The 24,317-nt window shown below is 36.4% G+C and overlaps 1 protein-coding gene across 1 annotated transcript in view; it reads right to left on the bottom strand.

Moving 5' to 3' along the window:
- The window catches only part of ADAMTS19 (ADAM metallopeptidase with thrombospondin type 1 motif 19), a gene marked incomplete at its 3' end in the record, with an annotated part of 279,689 nt that overhangs the window by 9,730 nt on the left and 245,642 nt on the right, over positions 1-24,317 (bottom strand). Inside the window, exons 20-21 of the mRNA XM_082652620.1 lie at positions 21,969-22,173; positions 18,911-19,063 (exon numbers count right to left, since the gene is read on the bottom strand). Coding sequence (XP_082508746.1) covers positions 18,911-19,063; positions 21,969-22,173 — 358 coding nt within the window. The remainder of the gene's footprint in view (positions 1-18,910; positions 19,064-21,968; positions 22,174-24,317) is intronic.

Raw genomic sequence — 24,317 nt, 5'->3', positions numbered from 1 at the left:
GGTGAGGCACTGCCCAAAAAGCAAACTGCAGTAAGAAACTGACCATGGAAATTTCACACCTGACAGTATTATTTATGGCATTAATAGACAGTGTTGCTAAGATCTTGGTTTAATACTTGGAAAAATATGTAAACACCTTATACTAGGTGTTCAAGGAAAGGCCATTTATCTTGAGACATTTTATTGATGTTATAATTCCATTATGTTCAAAGGCAGTGAGTGTGTGCTATAAAATAACTGTGGCCTGATGAAACTCTTTAAGTTTTCAAGTCTAATGTGATGCATTGAGGATAATTAGGTCTTAAATAGAACAATGGTATAAATACATTTTTGATGGATCATATAAACATATAAGGGACGAGTATATAAACTGTTACTAAATTTTCATTATATTATATAGAAATATTCATTTCGTGATAGATTTGAATATGTTTATCAAGAATATGTATCTTTTAAAAATAATCTACATGTATTGTTCCCCAAAGTTTCTATGAATACCACAATGCTTAGAGGCATAAATCCACTAAATCCTAGTGAATAATAGCAAACATGCTCTGTAATACGTTGACATGGGTAAAACATGTTTAATTCAAAGAAAAAAGGCTGCACAGGCACCAATAAATAGCTATCTACAAGTTTATAAAGTGCCAAAAGGAGGGACAAAAATAGTGAACACGATTTTAGGAGGTTCTCAAAGCTCATCCACAGTACCACTTGAATCCACTTTCGTAAAGTGCAAAATTGTCTTCCTGCCACTGAAAATTCATGAATCATGTAGGAAGATCCACAAGGGCTCATGATATAATCTACGTGGTATCATGTCTCTGTCAAATTCACCAAAGAACACTGTTGCCTTTTTGTCCAAGAAGTAACCTATGTACTTCTGGACAACTTAATTTCACTTAAGAACCCTTTAAAAATGGGATATCCATAAATATCTCTTAACTACTCTCCTATTTAGAGAAGAGACACGAATTATTTCCACTGATCTCTGATTCTTGCACTGCTTCTGTGCTCCATGGGTTCTGAGATCAAGTAGATCTTTTCTGCATATGTGATTTTCAGCATGGAGCTACAAAAGACTTCCACATCTAGTCTTAGGTATTGGGATCCTATGGTAAAATGCCAAATCTTAAAATCACTGGTTAAATATTAGTTTCTACCTTTCCTTTCAGGACTTCAGAACAGTCAGATAGACACTGTTTGGTGCTAGTTAGTTACTCGGAATATTTAGATAACCCAGGTTTGGGAACCAATTGGGACACTATGGTATAAGTAAATGTGTACACTTAGGTTAAATAATCAACTAGTTTGGCAGTGAGGTTATAGAATTATCTATCTGTGCATGTTAAACTCTAAAGTTAAATTGTAAAACTCTTCAAGCTTAAATCCTGTAAAATGTCCTCTTAAACATTATACCAAAGAGGCAGAAAGCCCGAAAGTAAAAATACTACTGTACAGTATTTATTTGGAGTTTTATTGGATAACAAACATAACTACACTAGTTTGTTTTTAAATTCCTTGAAAAAAAACCCCCCAAATTTCAGTGTATTTAGGGGTTAAAAATAATAATTCCCACACTTGGCCAGGACAGAGATTACCCGAGATTCCTTCCTTCTAGACTGTGCCAAAGATATATATTTTGGAGAGAATGTGTATTCTCCAGGCCAACAGCTAAGGAAGGCTCTGTAATGCTTTACTCATTTCCAGCTGGCCTCTGTAAGAAATAGGAATTCCTAAATTAAGAGAAAATTGTCACTGGCAGACAGAGTTCAATTTTTTTTAACCAATATAATAGACAGTCTTCTAGAACCTGATATAATTCGTAATGATAAGTGCCAATCTATAACAAGGTTAACAGCATTGACTTGGATAATTTGTCTTTGGGAATAAATGGATTATTCCGAAGTAGTTTAACAAGAGTGAAGTAGCATTCACAGTGGAGAGTGGACCTCATAAGGAAACTAAATGATGATTTCTACTGGAAATTATTAGCACAGCATTCCTATTCATTTATGTATATGTTTGGCAGTTCCATCTTTAAACTTTTTAATAAAGTGAGTGTGAAACAAGCATACTACGGAACAAAAGTTAGCTTTGTTTTGTAAGATTTGCTGTTTGTTTTGGTCAGGGTTGCAGCATCTTTTTAAAGTAGTTCATCTGCTTAATTTAACACATGGGTATTTGGAATTGAATCTATTCCTAGAGGTCAGACATTGAGGATTTTTTGCATATGTCTTTAGTTAAATATTTGTTTGGTTCTACAGTTCAAACTATTTTTGTCCCTTTAATGAAAATGTTTGCATATAGTTACTGCAAATCAAGGAAATGTGTGTGGCAAAAATCAAGCAGAGTGCTTATGAATGATTAGCAGAGAACTGAATATGTTATGAAAGGTCATAATAATCCCCCCAATCATTTTTTATATCAAAGTACACACTGATCACCACAAAGATGGAATAAAAAAAATGCTTTGCATTAAGAAGCAATTAAACACAAAGTTTTGGGTACATCTGCAATTCTGTCAGTGCTGAGCCTATGAATCATAGGATGTTACAGAGGTGAAAAAAGACTATCAAGACATTTCTATTTTATCACTATCATCCCAGTGAAACATCTTCCCACCAGGGACACTGTTTGGAAAGACAGTGATTGAATTTTCTTTTCAAATAAGATACTTTCCAGGTCTAGTCCAACAATTCTATGTCAGAAATGGATCAGGTCCTTCTGTGGCCATGTTAGAGAAGTGTGTGTTTTTGTTTTGCTTTTAATAAATAAACTCTTGATTTAAAACAGCACAGAGAGCATTATATAGCTACTTTTAACTTATTCCAACCTGAAATAAACCAAGTATTTGCTAGTTCACAGAGAAAATTCTTAAGTGTGCTTTGCTTCCATCTGCTGCTTTTCTTCTAGGTTAGATAACTGCTCTCTAACCTGTCAGGTATTCCAGCCAAATGAATTCCAGAAAATGCAAAAGAAGTCTGCCAGCTTCCTTGAACCTCAATCTTAAGCATCCTTTAGGCTTAAATAGCATGTTACTCAAATAAGGGTGGATTTACTTTTTAAAACAAAATCACATTTTTAAGTAGTTTGATATACCATACAGGAAAAGGTCAAGGGAGTCATATGTTTACATAAAATTTTATCAATTACCTTAATTTTCCTGGTGAAAGATAAGGTAGTTACTAATTTTTTGTGGTAAATTATATGAAACATTGTAGTTGTTATAGAACCAGAGTCAGAAAAATAAAATGGGCCACAAGAAAATAAGTACAATGCTTACATGTATCATACATTTTTGCTTACTTGTTGAAGAAGTTTAAGCAGTCATTTATTCAATAAATATCACCGCATGTCATGCAATGGTCTGGTCACTCAGAGGAGTGAGAAGGGTAAAAAGATTAAGACAATCTTAACGAAACAGCAAAAATATAAGGCAATAAGTAATTGAGAGAAATTAATGTAGTCAATAAGTGCAGACAGATTCTGTCATTTATTGGGGAAATTAGGTACTTGAGCTGGCCCTCAAAGGACTTGGATGGTTGTAAAAAACACATTCTAGGCAAAGAGAAGTGTATAAACAAAGACATGGAGATTGTAGAAGTAAAAACTGCTCAGGCCTGAGCTTAGTGGAGATACTGAATTAATGAGAATAATGAGACAATTCTCAAAAGGTAGGTTAAGACCAGAATATAGAAAGCTTTGAATGCCAGAGTGAGTATCTGGTAGTTGACAGTATAGCCAATGACAATTCTCTGAAATTGTGTGAACTATAGGATAGAGTGGTGAAGCCATCCCCCTATATGGGGGTAAGAAAGTTCATTAGATATTGTTACTCTAGTCCTGGTGAAAATATAAGAAGGACTGTAGTATTATATTGGGAGTGAAGAGCAACCCAGGCAAAACACTACCTGTGTATAGAAGAAAAAGTGCCAAGGATAGCTTCTACTTGGGTATCTGGGAAGATGGTATTAACATTTTTCAAGAAAAAGGAAATTGGGAGTGAGATATGGTTTGAGGAAATAAAATGAGGAATGCCACCGACACAGTCCTATAGCAGCTGACATTTGAGAATAAAGAAATAGGCTCCCCTCAACTCCTTCTGAATTTCCATTTCATTGAACATTCTTAAGCATAATTTCTTCTGTTTCTCACGACTTTTCCTCCTCTTTCTCTGAATACCCCTTTTTTTGGTCCTTTGCTAGCAGTTGCTTCTCTTCTCTCAAGCCTTTAGAGCTGGGAGTTTCTCAGGGCTGCATCTTTTCTTCTCCATCTATACTCCCTTCTCGGGCACGCTTATACTTTAAAATTTAAACACTGCCTAAATGTTGATGATTATAAAATGTATATTTCCATCCCATTCCTCTCCTCTGACCTATCTACTAGACACCAGTATTTTAATTCTTTTATGGGCACGTGAAACAGTCCAAAATAGAATTCATAAACCTTCCCCTCCAACTTGATTCATCTCTAGGCTTCCCTATCTCATATCACAGAACCATTACCCATACAAGTTCTTCAGACCAGAAAGCTAACATGGGATTCCTCTTAAACACACGAACACCTCCCTCCTTCTCACCTCTCCACAGAAAATCAACCCCACTCCTGTTCATTTTAACCTCATAACAAATTTCTCAAAGCCAACCATTTTCCCCATCTCTACTGATACTACAATACGAATAGTCAGCATTTATTTAGTTACTATGTATCTGACCCTTTGCTAATCATTTTTCATAAATTATTTCATTTGGAATCAGTAACTTAACTGAACAGAAAATTCAGAATTCAAACTCAGGGCTGTCTGACTCCATACACTGAATTATCTCACCAATTACCTAACATCAAATCCTCTCCCCTTCCTAGAAATTCTATAATATTCTCGTAGCATCTCTCTATATCCATGACATCAGTCACTGTTGATACTGCAGCCTGAAAAATGTAAGTATGAAGAAAATAAGAGATTTCTTTTAATTTCAGGCAAAAACTATTAACCAGTTTATAAAATTAAAAGTTATATATGGATATGGTAGAATTATAAGCATAGAAGTTCCTTTCCTTAAATGTAATTCAGATAAACTGTTCTTTGTATATCTGTGCAGAAAAATTTTAATATGTATAAAAAGAATATATGTAAATATAGTTCACACTATATAACTCTTCTGCATAATATTTACATACTTAGTAGTAGTTCTTAGAGAAATTTTCTTATCAGTATGTATATACAAATATATTTTTATAAAGTACAGTATTCTACTGTTTAAATATAGTATTTTGATTTATGTAACTAGTTAACGGATATATGGATTGTTTCTAAATTTTTGTTGTTCCAAACAAGGCTGCAATGAGCATCTTCATAAATGCAGTTAGCAAATTACTTGAGAATGTCTGTAAGCAAAAGCCATGGCAACAGAGCTGTTGAGTCCAAGAACGTGTGCATTTCAAAATGAGATATATTTTTCACCTATCAAAATGTTTTTTGAAAAGTTTGAAAACATCCAGTCTTAGAAGTAGTATGGGAAAACATATGTGGAAGCAACGGGGCAGAATTGAGTAAAACAAACTTCCTCCGTATGTCAGCCCCTGGGTATCCCTCAACCCACTTCTCTCATGTTGCCTCTCTGAGCCCTGAATTTGTGTAAGTGTGTGTGTATTTATTTCTAAACAAGTTTGTTAGTTTTAATTCTTACCCTATATGGACCCGTACATATTTTGTATATTGAAAATAAGGTTATATATATATATTTTTTTTTTTTTTCTAATCTATTCTGCTCTTTGTGTTTTGTCTCCTCAGGTAGATCTTTCCTTTTTAAGTAGCTCAAAATATTTTTCCTTGGTCTATACACATCACTGAAACTGGATTACTTTTACCTGCACAGTTAGAGTATTTTGAAATTTAGAGAGACTTACAGTTGCTTTGGCACATTTTACAGATGTGGGGATTGAGGTTGGGGGGCCTAAGGAACTGCTCTTCTGCATTCAAGACCGATGCAGGTCTGCACTCTGGCTGTGCAGATGCTGGGGTGCCACCCCGTCAACCTGCAGCAAAACCAGGGACCTGTTTGTGAAAAGATTTTCCCTTTCATTTACGTTTTGCATCCATATGATGCCTTTCTAACTAGCTGATCATTTGCATATTTGTTCTTGCATTGTATACACGTCCTTCTCTGGGTGTCCTGGTGATCTGGTTATGTCTATCTCTGGATATCCTCTGGTATTTGATGAACATATACTTTACTACATCTAAGTAAAAAACACTCAATGCTAAGACTACTGATTTTAGATTTATAACAGTCATCAAATTTCATTATATTTTTATGTGAAACCCTTCCCTTGTTCCCACCTATTGAAGTTCAATATCCCCAAAATGAGTTTTGGCATGCTCCATGCTCCATCCCCTATAAAGGACATCAAGAGTAATTTTTAACTCAATGACATTTATTTACTGAATTACTTCTAGGTATGGTTTAGAAGGTGAAATTATAGATGCCCTGGTATGCAGCATGAAAGCACTGATATCATTATTTTAAGAATCTAGTGATTTTTCAAGGATCTATTAAGAAGACAGTATTTTTAACCCCTGTGGATTAAAAAAAATTACTTCTCTCACATTTTCCAATCCAAAGGATGTTAAAATTTATGATTTAATTATACATATACACGCACATATATATACATTATATATATATATATACACACACCCACTTACATACGTATACATAGACACTAGTCTCTAAATTACACATTTTCTTTAGATAGAAGGCATATACACAAAGTATGTGTGCCTCATTCTTTTCAAGCTAATATATTTCTGCTATGTTCAATCGTATCAGCCAATGCGTCTGACTACTTTGAGTAATCCGAATGCTTTGGAAATTCACTATTTTTATATATCTGGGGCAACAGATACAACTCTCGAGAGATCTTAAAAATAAAAATGATAGCAATGCAAAATTGTCCCATTCTCTGGCAGTGCAAAGAGACAGAGACAAAACAATTTGATAGCCAACAGTTTAGGGATTATTATGCATGCTTTAGAAGACAGCTATATTTTTTAGACAGAATGGTGAGTAGCAAGTTGGGTAAATGTTTGGTGGATGTATCTAAATGACATAATAGAAAGTTTTTCTTGAGAAAAAACATCTTACTTATCATTGAGTAATTTCTTTAGTATGAACAGCTTACTCAGAGATAAGTGAATTTTTAAAGTAGATTTTCCTATAATGCAAAATATCTCTTCTTTAGGATATCTTTGGATAGGTTTCCTCAATGTCTGTATGTTTAAAACCAAGGCCACAATCTTTGATTTCTTTGATTTACTGACTGAGCCAACAATGACAGAACTCAGTATGATAGATTCATATTTGATTATGGGATAGCTGCTCAAATTTTCCTGTCTTATGAGATTATTTATAACTATAAAAGTGATGAGCAGTTATCTTTTCCAAATATCAACAGACTTGTAGATGTAATTAGAAAATAATTCTGAATAGAAATGCTAATCCATCCCAAGAACAGTTTTCTGAATTACAGATTATTTCTGTTTGGTTTCCATCTACAAATTTTCTCTAGTTAGAAAAAAATATTTACAAAGCTAGTCTTTGAAATTTAAATAATCTAATGTAAGTTTTCCTAAAGTATGTTACACTAAATAACAAACTAGCTACATGCTCTGTAAAAGTGATCCTTGGTAAAAGTAAAAAAGAAAAGTGAAATACCATAGCCTCTCTTTGAGATTTGCAGTGTACACAGCAACATTTTCTATTTTTACATTCTAGTAGGATATTTAAGTTGGTTATTTATTATTACTGCTAATTATCTATTTAAATTTGACTGGTAAATCCTTCTAACAAGTGATTGAGCTTCCCTCTACTAACCTGTAACAACCCACTTAGTTTAGTTGTATTAAAACCAGTGATCTATACATATCCTCATTTGGATTCTGGAACATCTTGAAGTTTATTTTAATGGGGTTGGGGTATATGCAGCACTGGGTCAGTCCACATATGAAGGAATCCATAGTCCTAAGGTCCTAGCCTAGCCATTGGGTAACAAGAAATCCCTCCTTTGCAATTTTTGGATCTGGGTTTTTTTGTCCCTTTTCATTTAATGCAGAAACACTAGGCTGCAGAGACACATGATTAAAAATGTGGTATTATATAGTCATTGTTTTAAGGATATTCCTGATTGTTTTGATCAAGTTTTGTTTCTTTAAATTTCCTCAACGATTCCTGAGTTTTCCTTCAGTGAAAAGAAACGTCTTCTGTGATTATTTGTAATTTCCTACCAATGGTAATAAGTCACAATTACCACTGTCCATGTTAATTGGAGGGACAAACTTCTGTGTAGAAAACTGAAGGCAGATCATCAGGCCAAGGACCCTATGAGATTTGGGAACAGCCTATAAACTTACCCAGAATTTTACATTCACATGGTCTGTCTCTCTAAGAATCCACCGTAACAAAGAGTAAGAAATAAAAGAATGTTTTTTTCAGGGTCATGTAAAATGGTACAAACCAAACCACTTGTATTGACTGCTGACCAATCTGGATAAAAGAAAAGCTCGAAATGACAGGGTAATAAATCTTCTATTTGTCTTTCTACACTTCAGTATGTCAGTAAAGAACCTTTCATGACGTTGTTTCTCTGATCATGCACTTGCCTGTTACGAATTGTTTTAACTTAAGAATTATGCAATATGAGACCACTTTAAGGTTATAAATCTTGGTTACACAAAGCACACTTACAGAACTGGTAAAATTTACATGATAATTTAAAAATTTTTTTGAGCTTCTGTTAAAATATGAGAGTGCTAACTACTCAGGAAAAGGCACACTTATTTTCCCATAGTTATTACAGAGTCCTAGGACAATATAATACATCAGGTAGATTTCAATACCATCTGAAGTATGTGTATTAAGAAAATTATTTTTACTAGAAACAATCCAGATACATGCAAGTCTTTCATAGTTACAAAAATAAATTATTACGCAAGCAATATGGTTTATTTTGAGTTTTAGCCAAAACATTATTTTCAGAGAAAATGCAAAAAATTATTGTAAAATGCCATTTTGAGATCTGTAACTACCTGGAACTAGAAAATCTTCACTACAAGCATGATCTCAAAATAAGTAGAATTCCTATTAACTTAAATGCAAGTTTTATAGTTAGAAAACATATATTAGTTTGATACAATTCCCCTATTAGAAAAAAATACCTTAGTTTTTAGATTCCTCTTCTATTCAAATGAATATGCTGTAGTTTCCGTTTGCAGGATAAGTTAAAAATGACTCACAATACTGTAAGCTTTATATTTACTGCTTCTAAACAAAGTTATACCATACTATCTGTATAATTAAATCATCCAGAATTATTTCTGCTTCCAGCATTATTTTGAATTATGTAATTACAAAAGACTCATAATCTCTTATCCAAAAATCTATTAATCATGTCATAATTTGGTACGTGGCCAAAGCTATTCATTTCCTAGAATTTTAAAGGATTAAATTAAGTTCAAATTATAGTGTATGAATGGAATCTAAGAATTAACCAAGGATTTTGTGTGGTTCCAAGGTGTTTTGTTTGTCTTTAAAATTCACTTGAATAAGTATAAACCACTTGTTAATACTGCACAGAAAAGTTAACTCTATAAAAGCTTCATGAAGGACCAAATTCTGTGTAATAGATAAAACAACACTCCTTTATTTGCTCCTCTATTGGCCTCCAATAACAAAACCAAGAAGTTGTAGAAGTTCACATAAAGGCAGAAAGGTCAAGTTCAGCCAGAAAATATATGGCATATCATTAAACATAAGAGGCTATGTTATTTTTCAAATCAGTGTTCTCTGCTTAGGACAGCTTAAATGAGTAAATACAGACTTATAATGCCAGGAAACAGATGGGTCATGTTTTGCTCTCCCAGGAAAGACCCTAAGGCCATATCTATATCAAAATGTGGCATATGATTATTTCAATGGTTAACTCAAGCCAGAGCAAAGCAACCACATTGTTTTTGTCCTGTTTTTGCCAACTTTCTAGTCTCAATGAAATAAACACTAGCATTGTTTAATAAAGGCTGTATTATATCTACTTAGAAATCAGAGTTAACAATTATATGACGGGAGATTTTCTCTTTGAGTAAATCTATAATTTTCCCTGTCAAGCTGAGAGCAATTTTCCCACTGTTTACACAAAACCACCAAAACATAAATGCTAGAAATCACATAGGCTGATACAAATGAAGTAAACAGTTTGAGGCATAAGCCATATTCTTAGTAAGCCTCCATTTAGCTAGTATTACCTCGGCTCAAGTGGTCAATGGCTTTTAGACAGTGCGAAAATCTGAGAATATACATATTTCAACTGATTCTCTAGTGATTCATCCATATTATTGAGGGAGGAGCAGAATTTCAGAGCTAGACCTTATGGATAGCCCATTGAATAATTCTGATTAAAGCCAACCCAAGGCTTAATATTAAGTCCATTTAGGTTTACCAAGTGTTTAAAAATATCAGTAGAATTTGAATGAAATTGACAGATTAGTTGACTTCAGAGGAGCATAGAAATCGACCCACAATTGCACCCATCTTGTTGCTATTCTTATTCCAGGAACACAGCTGATAAGAGTAAGAGATTGATGTGTTTCCTCTGCCCATGAATACTTTAATCACTGAAACTTATTAATAATCACAGCACTATTCCTTTTCTCTGTAATTATTTTGGACTGGTCTTCATTTTAACATGAAAGTGATATCTTAGGAGTAAGACAGGAGGGGAGAAATCAATAAAGTTCACATGGAGCCACTGGCTTTAATTTGTGCATGCCATTAGAATCTCTTATGCTGAGAACTCAGTCATAAACGAAGAAGGAGAAAACAGCTTTAAGGAAAAGAACAGACATATTCATATAAAGAGAATAGAAAATGCAACGTAACTGTATCTTCTACATAAGCTCACAAACAAACAAACACACCAACAAACAGAAGTTAAAAGTCATGGAGTAAGACTGGTTCAAGATGGCGGAGTAGAAGGACATGTGCTCACTCCCTCTTGCAAGAGCACTGGAATCACAACTAACTGCTGAACAATCATCAACAGGAAGACACTGGACTTCACCAAAAAGATAACCCACATCCAAAGACACAGGAGAAGCCACAATGAGATGGTAGGAGGGGCGCAATCACTATAAAATCAAATCCCATAACCGTTGGGTGGGTGACTCACAAACTGGAGAACAATTATACCACAGAAGTCCACCACTGGAGTGAAGGTTCTGAGCCCCACATCAGGCTTTCCAACCTGGGTGTCTGGCAACGGGAGAAGGAATTCCCAGAGAATCAGAATTTGAAAGCTAGCGGAATTTGACTGCAGGACTTTGACAGGACTGGGGGAAACAGAGACTACACTCTTGGAGGGCACACACAAAGTAGTGTTCATATCAGTACCTAGGGAGAAGGAGCAGTGACCCAGAGGGGACTGAACCAGATCTATCTACCTGCTAGTGTTGGAGGGTCTCCTGCAGAGGCAGGGGGTGGCACTGGCAGGGGACAAGGACACTGGCAGCAGAAGTTCTGGGAAGTACTCCTTGGCATGAGCCCTCCCAGAGTCTGCCATTAGCCCCACCAAAGAGCCTGTAGCCTCCAGTGCTGGGTCACCTCAGGCCAAACAACCAACAGGGAGGGAACCCAGCCCCACCCATTAGCAGACAAGCGGATTAAAGTTTTACTGAGCTCTGCCCACCAGAGCAACAACCAGCTCTACAAACCACCAGTCCCTCCCATCAGGAAGCTTGCACAAGCCTCTTAGATACCCTCATACACCAGAGGGCAGACAGCAGAAGCAAGAAGAACTACAATCCTGCAGCCTGTGGAACAAAAACCACATTCACAGAAAGATAGACAAAATGAAAAGGCAGAGGACTCTGTACCAGATGAAGGAAGAAGACAGAACCCCAGAAAAACAATGAAATGAAGTGGAGATAGGCAACCTTCCAGAAAAAGAATTCAGAATAATGATAGTGAAGATGATCCAGGACCTCGGAAAAAGAATGGAGGCAAAGATCGAAAAGATGCAAGAAATGTTTAACAAAGACCTAGAAGAATTAAAGAAAAAACACTTAAAAGAATTAAAGAACAAACAAACAGAGATGAACAACACAATAACTGAAATGAAAAATACACCAGAAGGAATCAATAGCAGAATAACTGAGGCAGAAGAATGGATAAGTGACCTGGAAGACAGAATGGTGGAATTCACTGCTGCAGAACAGAATAAAGAAAAAAGAATGAAAAGAAATGAAGACAGCCTAAGAGACCTCTGGGACAACATTAAATGCACCAACATTCACATTATAGGGGTCCCAGAAGGAGAAGAGAGAGAGAAAGGACCCGAGAAAATATTTGAAGAGATTATCATTGAAAATTTCCCTAACATAGGAAAGGAAATAGCCACCCAATTCCAGGAAGTGCAAAGAGTCCCATACAGGATAAACCCAAGGAGAAACATGCCGAGACACACATTAATCAAACTGACAAAAATTAAACACAAAGAAAAATTATTAAAAGCAACAAGGGAAAAATGACAAATAACATACAAGGGAACTCGCATAAGGTTAACAGCTGACTTCTCAGCAGAAACTCTACAAGCCAGAAGGGAGTGGCATGTATATTTAAAGTGATGAAAATGAAGAACGTACAAACAAGATTATTCTAACTGGCAAGGATCTCACTCAGATTCGATGGAGAAATCAAAAGCTTTACAGACAAGCAAAAGCTAAGAGATTACAGCAGCACCAAACCAGCTCTACAACAAATGCTAAAGGAACTTGTCTAAGTGGAAAACACAAGAGAAGAAAAGGACCTACAAAAACAAACCCAAAACAATTACAAAAATGGTATTAGGAATACATATATTGATAATTACCTTAAATGCTCCAACCAAAAATCACAGGCTCACTGAACGGATACAAAAACAAGACCTGTATATATGCTGTGTACAAGAGAACCACTTCAGACCTAGGGACACATACAGACTGAAAGTGAGGGGACGGAAAAAGATATTCCACGCAAATAGAGATCAAAAGAAAGCTGGGGGGCTTCCCTGGTGGCGCAGTGGTTATGAGTCTGCCTGCCGATGCAGGGGACACGGGCTCGTGTCCCGGTCTGGGAAGATCCCACATGCCACGGAGCGGCTAGTCCCGTGAGCCATGGCCGTTGAGCCTGCACGTCCGGAACTTGTGCTCCGCAATGGGAGAGGCCACAACAGTGAGAGGCCCACATACCACAAAAAACAAAAAAACAACAACAAAAAAAGAAAGCTGGAGTAGCAATACTCATATCAGATAAAATAGATTTTAAAATAAAGAATGTTACAAGAGACAAGGAAGGACACTACATAATGATCAAGGGATCAATCCAAGAAGAAGATATAACAATTATAAATATATATGAACCCAACATAGGAGCACCTCAATACATAAGGCAAATGCTAACAGCTATAAAAGAGGAAAACGACAGTAACACTATAATAGTGGGGGACTTTAACACTTCACTTACACCAATGGACAGATGATCCAGACAAAATTAGTAAGGAAACACAAGTTTTAAATGACACAATAGACCAGATACATTTAATTGATATTTATAGGACATTCCATCTGAAAAGAGAAGATTACACTTTCTTCTCAAGTGCAGACGGAACATGCTCCAGGATAGATCATATCTTGGGTCACAAATTAAGCCTTGGTAAACTTAAGAAAATTGAAATCATAGCAAGCATCGTTTTTGACCACAACGCTATGAGATTAGAAATCAATTACAGGGAAAAAATGTAAAAAACAAATACACATGGAGGTTAAACAATACGTTACTAAACAACCAAGAGATCACTGAAGAAATCAAAGAGGAGATCAAAAAATACCTAGAGACAAATGACAACAAAAACATGATGATCCAAAACCTATGGGATGCAGCAAAAGCAGTTCTAAGAGCGAAGTTTATAACAATACAATCTTACCTCAGGAAACAAGAAAAATCTCAAATAAACAATCTAATCTTGCACCTAAAGGAACTAGGGAAAGAAGAACAAACAAAACCCAAAGTCAGTAAAAGGAAAGAAATCATAAAGATCAGAGCAGAAATAAATGAAATAGAAACAAAGAAAACAATAGCAAAGATCAATAAAACTAAAAGCTGGTTCTTTGAGAAGATAAACAAAATCGATAAACTTTTAGCCAGACTCATCAAGAAAAAGAGGGAGAGGACTCAAATCAGTAAAATTAGAAATGAAAAAGGAGACATTACAACAGACACTGCAGAAATACAAAGCATCCTAAGAGACTACTACAAGCAACTCTGTGCCAATAAAATGGACAACCTGGAAGAAATGGACAAATTCTTTGAAAGGTATAAACTTCCAAGACTGAACCAGGGAGAAACACAAAATATGAACAGACCAATCACAAGCAATGAAATTGACTGTAATTAAAAATCTTCCAAGAAACAAAAGTCCAGGACCAGATGGCTTCACAGGTGAATTCTATCAAACATTCAGAGAAGAGCTAACATCCATCCTTCTCAAACTCTTCCAAAAAATTGCAGAGTAATAAACACTCCCAAACTCATTCTACAAGGCCACCATCACACTGATACCAACACCAAACAAAGATACCACAAAAAAAGAAAACTACAGACCAATATCACTGATGAGTATAGATGCAAAAATTCTCAACAAACACTAGCAGACAGAATCCAACAAGACAAATAAAGGATCATACACCATGATCAAGTGGGATTTACCCCAGGGATGCAAGCTTTCTTCAATATATGCAAATCAATCAATGTGACACACCATATTAACAAATTGAAGGATAAAATCCATATGATCATCTCAATAGATGCAGAAAAAGCTTTTGACAAATTTCAATACCCATTTATATAAAAACTCTCCAGAAAATGTGCATAGAGGGAACCTACCTCAACATAATAAAGGCCATATATTACAAACCCACAGCAAATATCATTCTCAATGGTGAAAAACTGAAATAATTTCCCCTAAGATCAGGAACAAGACAAAGATGTCCACTTTGGCCACTATTATTCATCAAGGTTTTGAAAGTCCTAGCTACGGCAATCAGAGAAGAAAAAGAAATAAAAGGAATACAAATTGGAAAAGAAGAAGGAAAACTGTCAGTGTTTGCCGATGACATGATACTATACACAGACAATCCTAAAGAAGCCACCAGAAAACTACTAGAGCTAATCAATGAAACTGGAAAAGTTGCAGGATACAAAGTTAATGTACAGAAATCTCTTGCATTCCTATAAACTAACAACGAAAGATCAGAAAGAGAAATTAAGGAAACAATCCCATTCACCACTGCAACAAAAAGAATAAAATACCTAGGAATAAACCTACCTAAGGAGGTAAAAGTCCTGTACTCAGAAAACTATAAGACACTGATGAAGGAAATCAAAGATGACACAAACAGATGGAGAGAATACCATGTTCTTGGATTGGAAGAATCAATATTGTGAAAATGACTATACTACCAAACAAAGCAATCGACAGATTCAACGCAATTCCTATCAAATTACCAATGGCATTTTTTACGGAACTAGAACAAAAAATCTTAAAATATTTATGGTGACATAAAAGACCCCAATAAGCCAAAGCAATCTTGAGGGAAAAAAACGAAGCTGGAAGAATCAGACTCCCTGACTTCAGACTATAATACAAAGCTACAGTAATCAAGACGGTATGGCACTGGCACAAAAACAGAAAGATAGATCATGGAACAGGATAGAAAGCCCAGAGATAAACTGACACACCTATGGTCAACTAATCTATGACAAAGGAGGATATACAATAGAGAAAAGACAGTGTCTTCAATAAGTGGTGATGGGAAAACTAGACAGCTACATGTAAAAGAATGAAATTAGAACACTCCCTAACACCATACACAAAAATAAACTCAAAATGGATTAGAGACTTAAATGTAAGACTAGACACTATAAAACTCTTGGAGGAAAACTTAGGAAGAACAATCTTTGACATAAATCACAGCAAGATCCTTTTTGACCCATCTCCTAGAGTAATAGAAATAAAAAAAAAAATGGGACCTAATGAAACTTAAAAGCTTTTGCATAGCAAAGGAAGCTGTAAACAAGACGAACAGACAACCCTCCGAATGGGAGAAAATATTTGCAAAAGAATTAACGGACAAAGGATTAATCTCCAAAATATATAAACAGCTCATGAAGCTCAATATTAAAACACCATACAACCCAATCACAAAATGGGCAGAAGACCCAAATAGACATTTCTCCAAAGAAGACATACAGATGGCCAAGAGGCACAGGAAAAGATGCTCAACATCACTAATTGTTAGAGAAATGCAAACCAAAATGACAATGAGGTATCATCTTACACCAGTTAGAATGGGCATCATCAGAAAATCTACAAACAACAAATGCTGGAGAGAGTGTGGAGAAAATGGAACCCTCTTACACTGTTGGTGGGAATGTACACTAATATAGCCAGTATGTAGAACAGTATGGTGGTTCCTTAAAAGACTACAAATGTAATTACTATATGAACCAGCAATCCCACTACTGGGCATATACCCAGAGAAAACCATAATTCAAAAAGACACATGCACCCCAATGTTCACTGCAGCACTATTTACAATAGCCAGGTCATGGAAGCAACCTAATGTCCATCGACAGACGAATGGATAAAGAAGATGTAGTACATATATACAATGCAATATTACTCAGCCATAAAAAGGAACGATATCGGATCTTTTGTAGAGACATGGATGGACCTAGAGACTGTCATACAGACTGAAATAAGTCAGAAAGAGAAAAACAAATATCATATATTAACGCATATGTGGAATCTAGAAAAATGGTACAGATGAACCAGTTTGCAAGGCAGAAATAGAGACACAGATGTAGAGAACAAACGTATGGACACCAAAGGGTAAAGTGGGGTGGGAGGGTTGGTGGTGTTGGGATGAATTGGGAGATTGGGATTGACATATATACACTAATGTGTATAAAATAGATAACTAATAAGAACCTGCTGTACAAAAAAATAAATTAAAAAAATTTAATAAGAAGTTATGAAGTAAAAAAGAACATTTATTAGAACTATCCATTACTTTCCTTACTCACAAAGGCTCTTCTAGCTAGGTAGCAATGTATTGATAGTAACATAACAAAACCAATTCAAAGTAATTCAGTACAACTTATTTAAAAATTACATACATGTAAATTGTGGTAAAATTGAAAAAAATTTTTTAGGCTAAGCACAGAAAACCAAAATCAATGTTTTCTATGATCTCCCCAGTTAATTTTGATTTTCCTTAAGATTTGATGAGAGGCCACAAAATAGGCACATTTATTAATAATTATAATAGTATTTGTCATGCAAATAGGATTTGCTAGCCTTATTTCCATATGCAGCAATGTTGGACAGCTTAGAGTTCTGGGTCATAAATTACAATAAAGCCTGGATCTTCTGTTTTTTGCAATGACAAATTTTTTCTTTTTTTTTTGCGGTACGCGGGCCTCTCGCTGTTGTGGCCTCTCCCGTTGCGGAGCACAGGCTCCGGACACGCAGGCTCAGCGGCCATGGCTCACGGGCCCAGCCGCTCCGTGGCATGTGGGATCTTCCCGGACTGGGGCACGAACCCATGTCCCCTGCATCGGCAGGCAGACTCTCAACCACTGCGCCACCAGGGAAGCCCCAAATTTTGTTTCTTATAGTTAACTAGGAGTTAACAACATTTATCACTTAGAATATTTCTATTAATTAATAATGTTAGAAAAATATTGCATATCTATTCTAGTAGTGTTTTTTTCTTAGAGCAGAATTATTTCATTTAAGGAAAACATCTAGAATTTCATTAGCCAAGATGAACAAATGCAGAGTTTGTACAACTGACAGGGAGGAATAGGTGATCCTCCCCACACCCCTCCAAGGAGTACTTTCATTTCCTCAACCTAGTTTAAACCTTCAGTGCTGAATGAAGTGTCAACACAAAAATAGCTTGAAAACAATGGTGTTGTCTATTCTCCTTATTTCACTCTTATGGAAACAAAGACACAGAGGTATCTAATGAGGGAGTCCTAACCATCCCCCATGTTTCTTAACTTCCAAGCCGTGCCCTTCTCTATCACACTACAGTACTCTATTTTCCTCTTGTAGAATTGGGAAACATAAACCCTGAACATGAAAGAAATTATTCATGATTAGTTTGGAATTCTCTTCTGTCTAAAAGTTGTTTACTCTGAAGTGTGAGATTTCCCTATATGGTTCACCAGCTAAAAGCTGTATGGATTGGGCTATTTCCTAATTCTGTAATCAGGGATTGATTTACATTGTTGACAAATGCATCCTTTAGAATCCCAACGTAAACTTTAAATGTTCGAAGTTGTGGAAAGAGTATAGTGCACTGAGAACTCAGATATGATGTTAATACGCAAACTTTGTTGGAGAGGAAAGGCATGAATAATCATAAGAAAATAGATTTTAAATGTCATGAATTTCTTGTTGGGCAATAACGAGGAGGCCGGCTAACCACAGTGTACTGTACAATGAAAACATTTCTTCCAGAATGTCCTTTAGGGTTATTTATGAATAGCTACCACTCGCCCCTCCATGCTCTGGCAGGCACCATTTTTTTTCCAGTATTTTACACATTTTATCTTACTTATTCCTTAAAACAGTTTTATTGCGATTATGACCATAGACAGACAGGCAGGCTTTGAACCTGGGTATTTAATACTCTACCTCCATGATCTCTATTCTCTATGCCTCCTAAACTTCAGACTGTGTGGCTATAGTACCCAGGACAATGCTGACATTAGTGAAACTCAATACTGAGAATGTACAGAATGATTCTTACCTTAGACCAGTCACCCATTCGCCACACATAGCATTTGGAGTAATCCTCGCAGTCCTCAGCCTCCCTGGGTCTGGTGGAGAGGACACATTTCTTTCTGGGGTTAGTACACCTCACGGTCCGATGACGTACACCTTTGCCACACTTCACTGAACACTGGAAGATAACAGCGGAGAAGTGTGGATAAAGCTGGTGATTAAGAGATACAGACTGGGGCTTCCCTGGTGGCGCAGTGGTTGAGAGTCCGCCTGCCGATGCAGGGGACACGGGTTCGTGCCCCGGTCCGGGAAGATCCCACATGCCGCGGAGCGGCTAGGCCCGAGAGCCATGGCCACTGGGCCTGCGCGTCCGGAGCCTGTGCTCCGCAACAGGAGAGACCACAACAGTAAGAGGCCCGCGTACCGCAAAAAAAAAAAAAAAAAAAAAAGAGATACAGACTGATGATCAAATTACGTTAGGAATTGGTTCTCATCATCTCTCACAAGCCTATCACCCACATAAAGGCCAGAATGAAGGAGAAGGAGAAGGAGAAGACCAGGCTACAGCCCAGCATCAGAGGCCAGGTGGAGCTTCGGTATAGTGCTAGGGGTGAATGGGTTTCAGGAACACAGGACCATTACTACAGACAGTCCTGTAACACAGGGATTGTTTATGAAAGACAAATAATAAACAATGATCAAAATGTAAAACGCTAAACCTGACTGACATCAATTTTTTGCATATAATTATATAAGGAAATTCATTTTATTTTTGCTAAGATTTAGTTTGTTTTAGCCTTAAATGTTTGTGAAAAATGACAATTTCTAAGAGAATATCATTTCTCAAAACTTTTCTTAAAGCTACAACAGAGAAAACATAGCAAAAACAAAACAGTTGCTTTACATAATTATACCCCCCTGGAAATAATCATTCTCAATGGCTATATGGATTGAAAATATAATTCAGTTCAAAATAAGTTTAGTTCATTTCATGAATAATTGATGCTTGACTGACAGTGTGACATAACAGGTATGAAGCATGTAAGATGTAACTGACCATACCGTTTACATTTATGCTCCCCATTATGGAATATGTATAAAGCTTCCCAGTTTTACAAAGTTATGCATCACTGATTATCTGGACACAGGAACCAAAATGGCATTGGGTGGGAGACGGGAGAGGGAGGGGGGGATGAGAGATATAGCAAAACTTGACAAGCTAATTTATATCTGTGTCTAAAAAAGGTCCAAAGAAAGAGCTGAAGGTATGCACTCAGCAAGAATGTAGTAGAGGAATAACCATGCAGTTTCCAGTAGTTGTCTTCCTGAAAACTTAAGCATAGAACTCCTGAAGTTTTAAATACAATAATATTTGCACAAATGCGTCATTGTCTCATAATTTATGGTTTGCATTTGAATATTCTGAGCCTTAAGGTGGACTACAGGTGTGATTTGGTATTTTAAGATTTATGTTTTTATTTTTTGCGATCAAAACTAACCTTGATCCATAAACTCAATTTTTATATTAAATCAAGACAAAAGAGACATTTTTAAAATTGGTACATTGCATTGACCTATTACTTCTTCTACCTGGTGCCAAAAATCTGTATGGTAGGATATTTCTGACCTATTTCCTCCTGAAGAGTTTGTAGAAATGCTAGTTAGGCTGAAGGAAGTGTATTTCTGTTTCTCTGATGTTCACATGAGTCTTTTCTCCAGATTGTACTCATCCATTTTCATGTAAAATTGGACAATCCATTCATTCTCAAAAGTACTCATTACAAATGAGGAAGAATCTATGCCAGAGTGAGATATAGCTTAGAAAAGTAGGACAAGAGAAAGTCACACTATTTGCTAGTGTGTCTTTTTTGGGGGGGTTGGGTTAATTGAAGAATATTCCCAAACCTCATTATCTAAGCTACTTTATCCTCAATTTTCAAAAGAATGGCTACTTATTGCAGCCTAGCATTTTCTATTTGTCATTTTTATATCTTAGCTAATATTCTGAAATTAAGCATATTTTGCTCTGGGTGTGTGTGCACACATGTCTTTGTGTATACAAGTGTGAGGGTGTTTATGTGTGTGTGTGTGCATGCATGCACACGCTCACCTAAAATGCTCCAGAGCAGCTAGTAAATATAAGTAATGACTGGTGTTATCATGAGAAGATATGTATCATGATAACAGAAAATAAGCATACAGTTTGGCATGGAACAAAGCTGCATGCTACATACTACATGCTAGTGGGTGTATGGTGCAGTGAGCCTGGCAGCATTGGGTTCAAATCCTAGCTCCAACACTAAGCAGGACTTCGGGTAAACTATTTAATTTCTCTGAGCTGTAGTATTTCACAAGGGTGAAACTTAACTTTTTTGCATTGCTGATTAAATATCAACAAGATACTAAATATGAAGTAAGAACAGAATCCCTGCTCACAGGAAATGACTGCTAAATGTTAATGTCCTTTCTTCTCCTTTCTCTTCTAATGCTCAGGAATATGAGTCAAATGTGTATTTTTTTTTAACATCTTTACTGGAGTATAATTGCTTTACAATGGTGTGTTAGTTTCTGCTGTATAACAAAGTGAATCAGCTATACATATATATATATCCCCATATCTCCTCCCTCTTGCGTCTCCCTCCCACTCTCCCTATCCCACCCCTCTAGGTGGTCACAAAGCACCGAGCTGATCTCCCTGTGCTATGTGGCTGCTTCCCACCAGCTATCTATTTTACATTTGGTAGTGTATATAAGTCCATGCCACTCTCTCCAAATGTGTATTTTCATATGTGTCCACTAAAGAGTATACTCATGGTAAAGAAATAAAAAAGCTGGATTCTAAAATGTATATAATATATGCTCTTGATTACGTTACAATAGCCACAGAACAAAGAATAAATCTGTTTTTTCCTACTGTCAAAATTACTTATAATGAATGTATTCCTTTTATTACCAGAAAAACCAATAAATGGTGCTAAAACTGCCATGCAGAGAGACTCTGAAATTGATAAAACATGACCTTATATAGGCTATGAGTAAGAAAATCAGAGGGAAATGGAGAAGCATCAGGGTGGGTACCGCACCTCGGACCACACGCCCGCCTCCCACACGGTCATGCAGTCCTGGCCCTCGCAGCGCTGGGTGGAGGCCGGCTTGGGCCCGGTGCAGTCCCTCTCCTGGGCTCTCATCAGGGTTCCATTGCTCAGCTGCTTGGTACAGGCCACTTGTCTGCTCTGCATCCCTTTTCCACAAGTTCGTGAACATGGGGTCCATTCTGTCATCATCCATCTAAAAGTAAAGCAAGAGTTACTGAGACACGTTAAAAGATATCTACTTACTACATATTTTGACATGGATAGAATTAGCAGAATGTTTACACAATAGATTTATACCTTTTTCTTTTTCTTTTTTTTTTACTAATATTTGAGGTTTCCCTAAGACACCCAGGCTTTCTATTGCTTCTCCACACTTCTCATCTCAGGGCCTTGCTCTTATTAGAATCTCAAAGGATGTATTAGACTCCGTCCCTGTCATGCTGCACGCTTTGCCTGCTGCTGCCCGTCATGTCATATTGCCATACTGAGGTACCTAACAAGTATAAAGTTGCTAATATACATGAGTTGGTCCTATTCTTTGCATTTTCAATCTTCACAATAACCCTACATATTAGGTACTACAACTATCGTGGCCTTTTACAGAAAGGGAAACCAAGGCAAGGAGAGGTGTAGTAACTTACCAAAGGCAACAGGTTGTGGAGTCAGAAACTGAAATCAGGTTGAAGACTACCTCACAAAAATACATGTGCAGGTATTTGCAACCTAACCTTGCATCAAAAGCAATTAGAGAAAGAAGAACAAAAAACTCCCAAAGTTAGCAGAAGGAAAGAAATCATAAAGACCAGATCAGAAATAAATGAAAAACAAATGAAGGAAATGATACCAAAGATCAATAAAACTAAAAGCTGGTTCTTTGAGAAGATAAAGAAAATTGATAAACCATTAGCCAGACTCATCAAGAAAAAATGGGAGAAGACTCAAAACAATAGAATTAGAAATGAAAAAGGAGAAGTAACAACTGACACTGCAGAAATACAAAGGATCATGAGAGATTACTACAAGCAACTCTATGCCAATAAAATGGACAACCTGGAAGAAATGGACAAATTCTTAGAAATGCGCAACCTCCCAAGACTGAATCGGGAAGAAATAGAAAATATGAACAGACCAATCACAAGCACTGAAATTGAAACTGTGATTAAAAGTCTTCCAACAAACAAAAGCCCAGGACCAGATGGCTTCACAGGCGAATTCTATCAAACATTTAGAGAAGAGCTAATGCCTATCCTTCTCAAACTCTTCCAAAATATAGCAGAGGGAGGAACACTCCCAAACTCATTCTATGAGGCCACCATCACCCTGATACCAAAACCAGACAAAGATGTCACAGAGATAGAAAACGACAGGCCAATATCACTGATGAACATAGACGCAAAAATCCTCAAAAAAATACTAGCAAACAGAATCCTACAGCACATTAAAAGGACCATACACCATGATCAAGTGGGGTTTATCCCAGGAATGCAAGGATTCTTCAATACATGCAAATCAATCAACGTGATACACCATATTAACAAATTGAAGGAGAAAAACCATATGATCATCTCAATAGATGCAGAGAAAGCTTTTGACAAAATTCAACACCCATTTATGATAAAAACCCTGCAGAAAGTAGGCATAGAGGGAACTTTCCTCAACATAATAAAGGCCATATATGACAAACCCACAGCCAACACTGTCCTCAACAGTGAAAAACTGAAACCATTTCCACTAAGATCAGGAAGAAGACAAGGTTGCCCACTCTCACCACTCTTATTCAACATAGTTTTGGAAGTTTTAGCCACAGCAATCAGAGAAGGAAAGGAAATAAAAGGAATCCAAATCGGAAAATAAGAAGTAAAACTGTCACTGTTTGCAGATGACATGACACTATACATAGAGAATCCTAAAGATGCTACCAGAAAACTACTAGAGCTAATCAATGAATTTGGTAAAGTACCAGGATACAAAATTAATGCGCAGAAATCTCTTTGCATTCCTATACAGTAATGATGAAAAATCTGAAAGTGAAATTAAGAAAACACTTCCATTTACCATTGCAACAAAAAGAATAAAATATCTAGGAATAAACCTACCTAAGGAAACACAAGAGCTGCATGCAAAAAATTATAAGACACTGATGAAAGAAATTAAAGATGATACAAATATATGGAGAGATACACAATGTTCTTGGATTGGAAGAATCAACATTGTGAAAATGGCTCTACTACCCAAAGCAATCTACAGATTCAATGCAATCCCTATCAAACTACCACTGGCATTTTTTACAGAACTAGAACCAAAAATTTCACTGTTGAATGGAAACACAAAAGACCC

Source organism: Grampus griseus (genome assembly GCF_964374135.1).
Source record: "Grampus griseus genome assembly, chromosome: 3".
Lineage (NCBI taxonomy): Eukaryota > Metazoa > Chordata > Mammalia > Artiodactyla > Delphinidae > Grampus > Grampus griseus.
The sequence above is the reverse complement of the archived record's forward strand: the minus strand, read 5'-3'. Positions and strand labels throughout refer to the sequence as shown.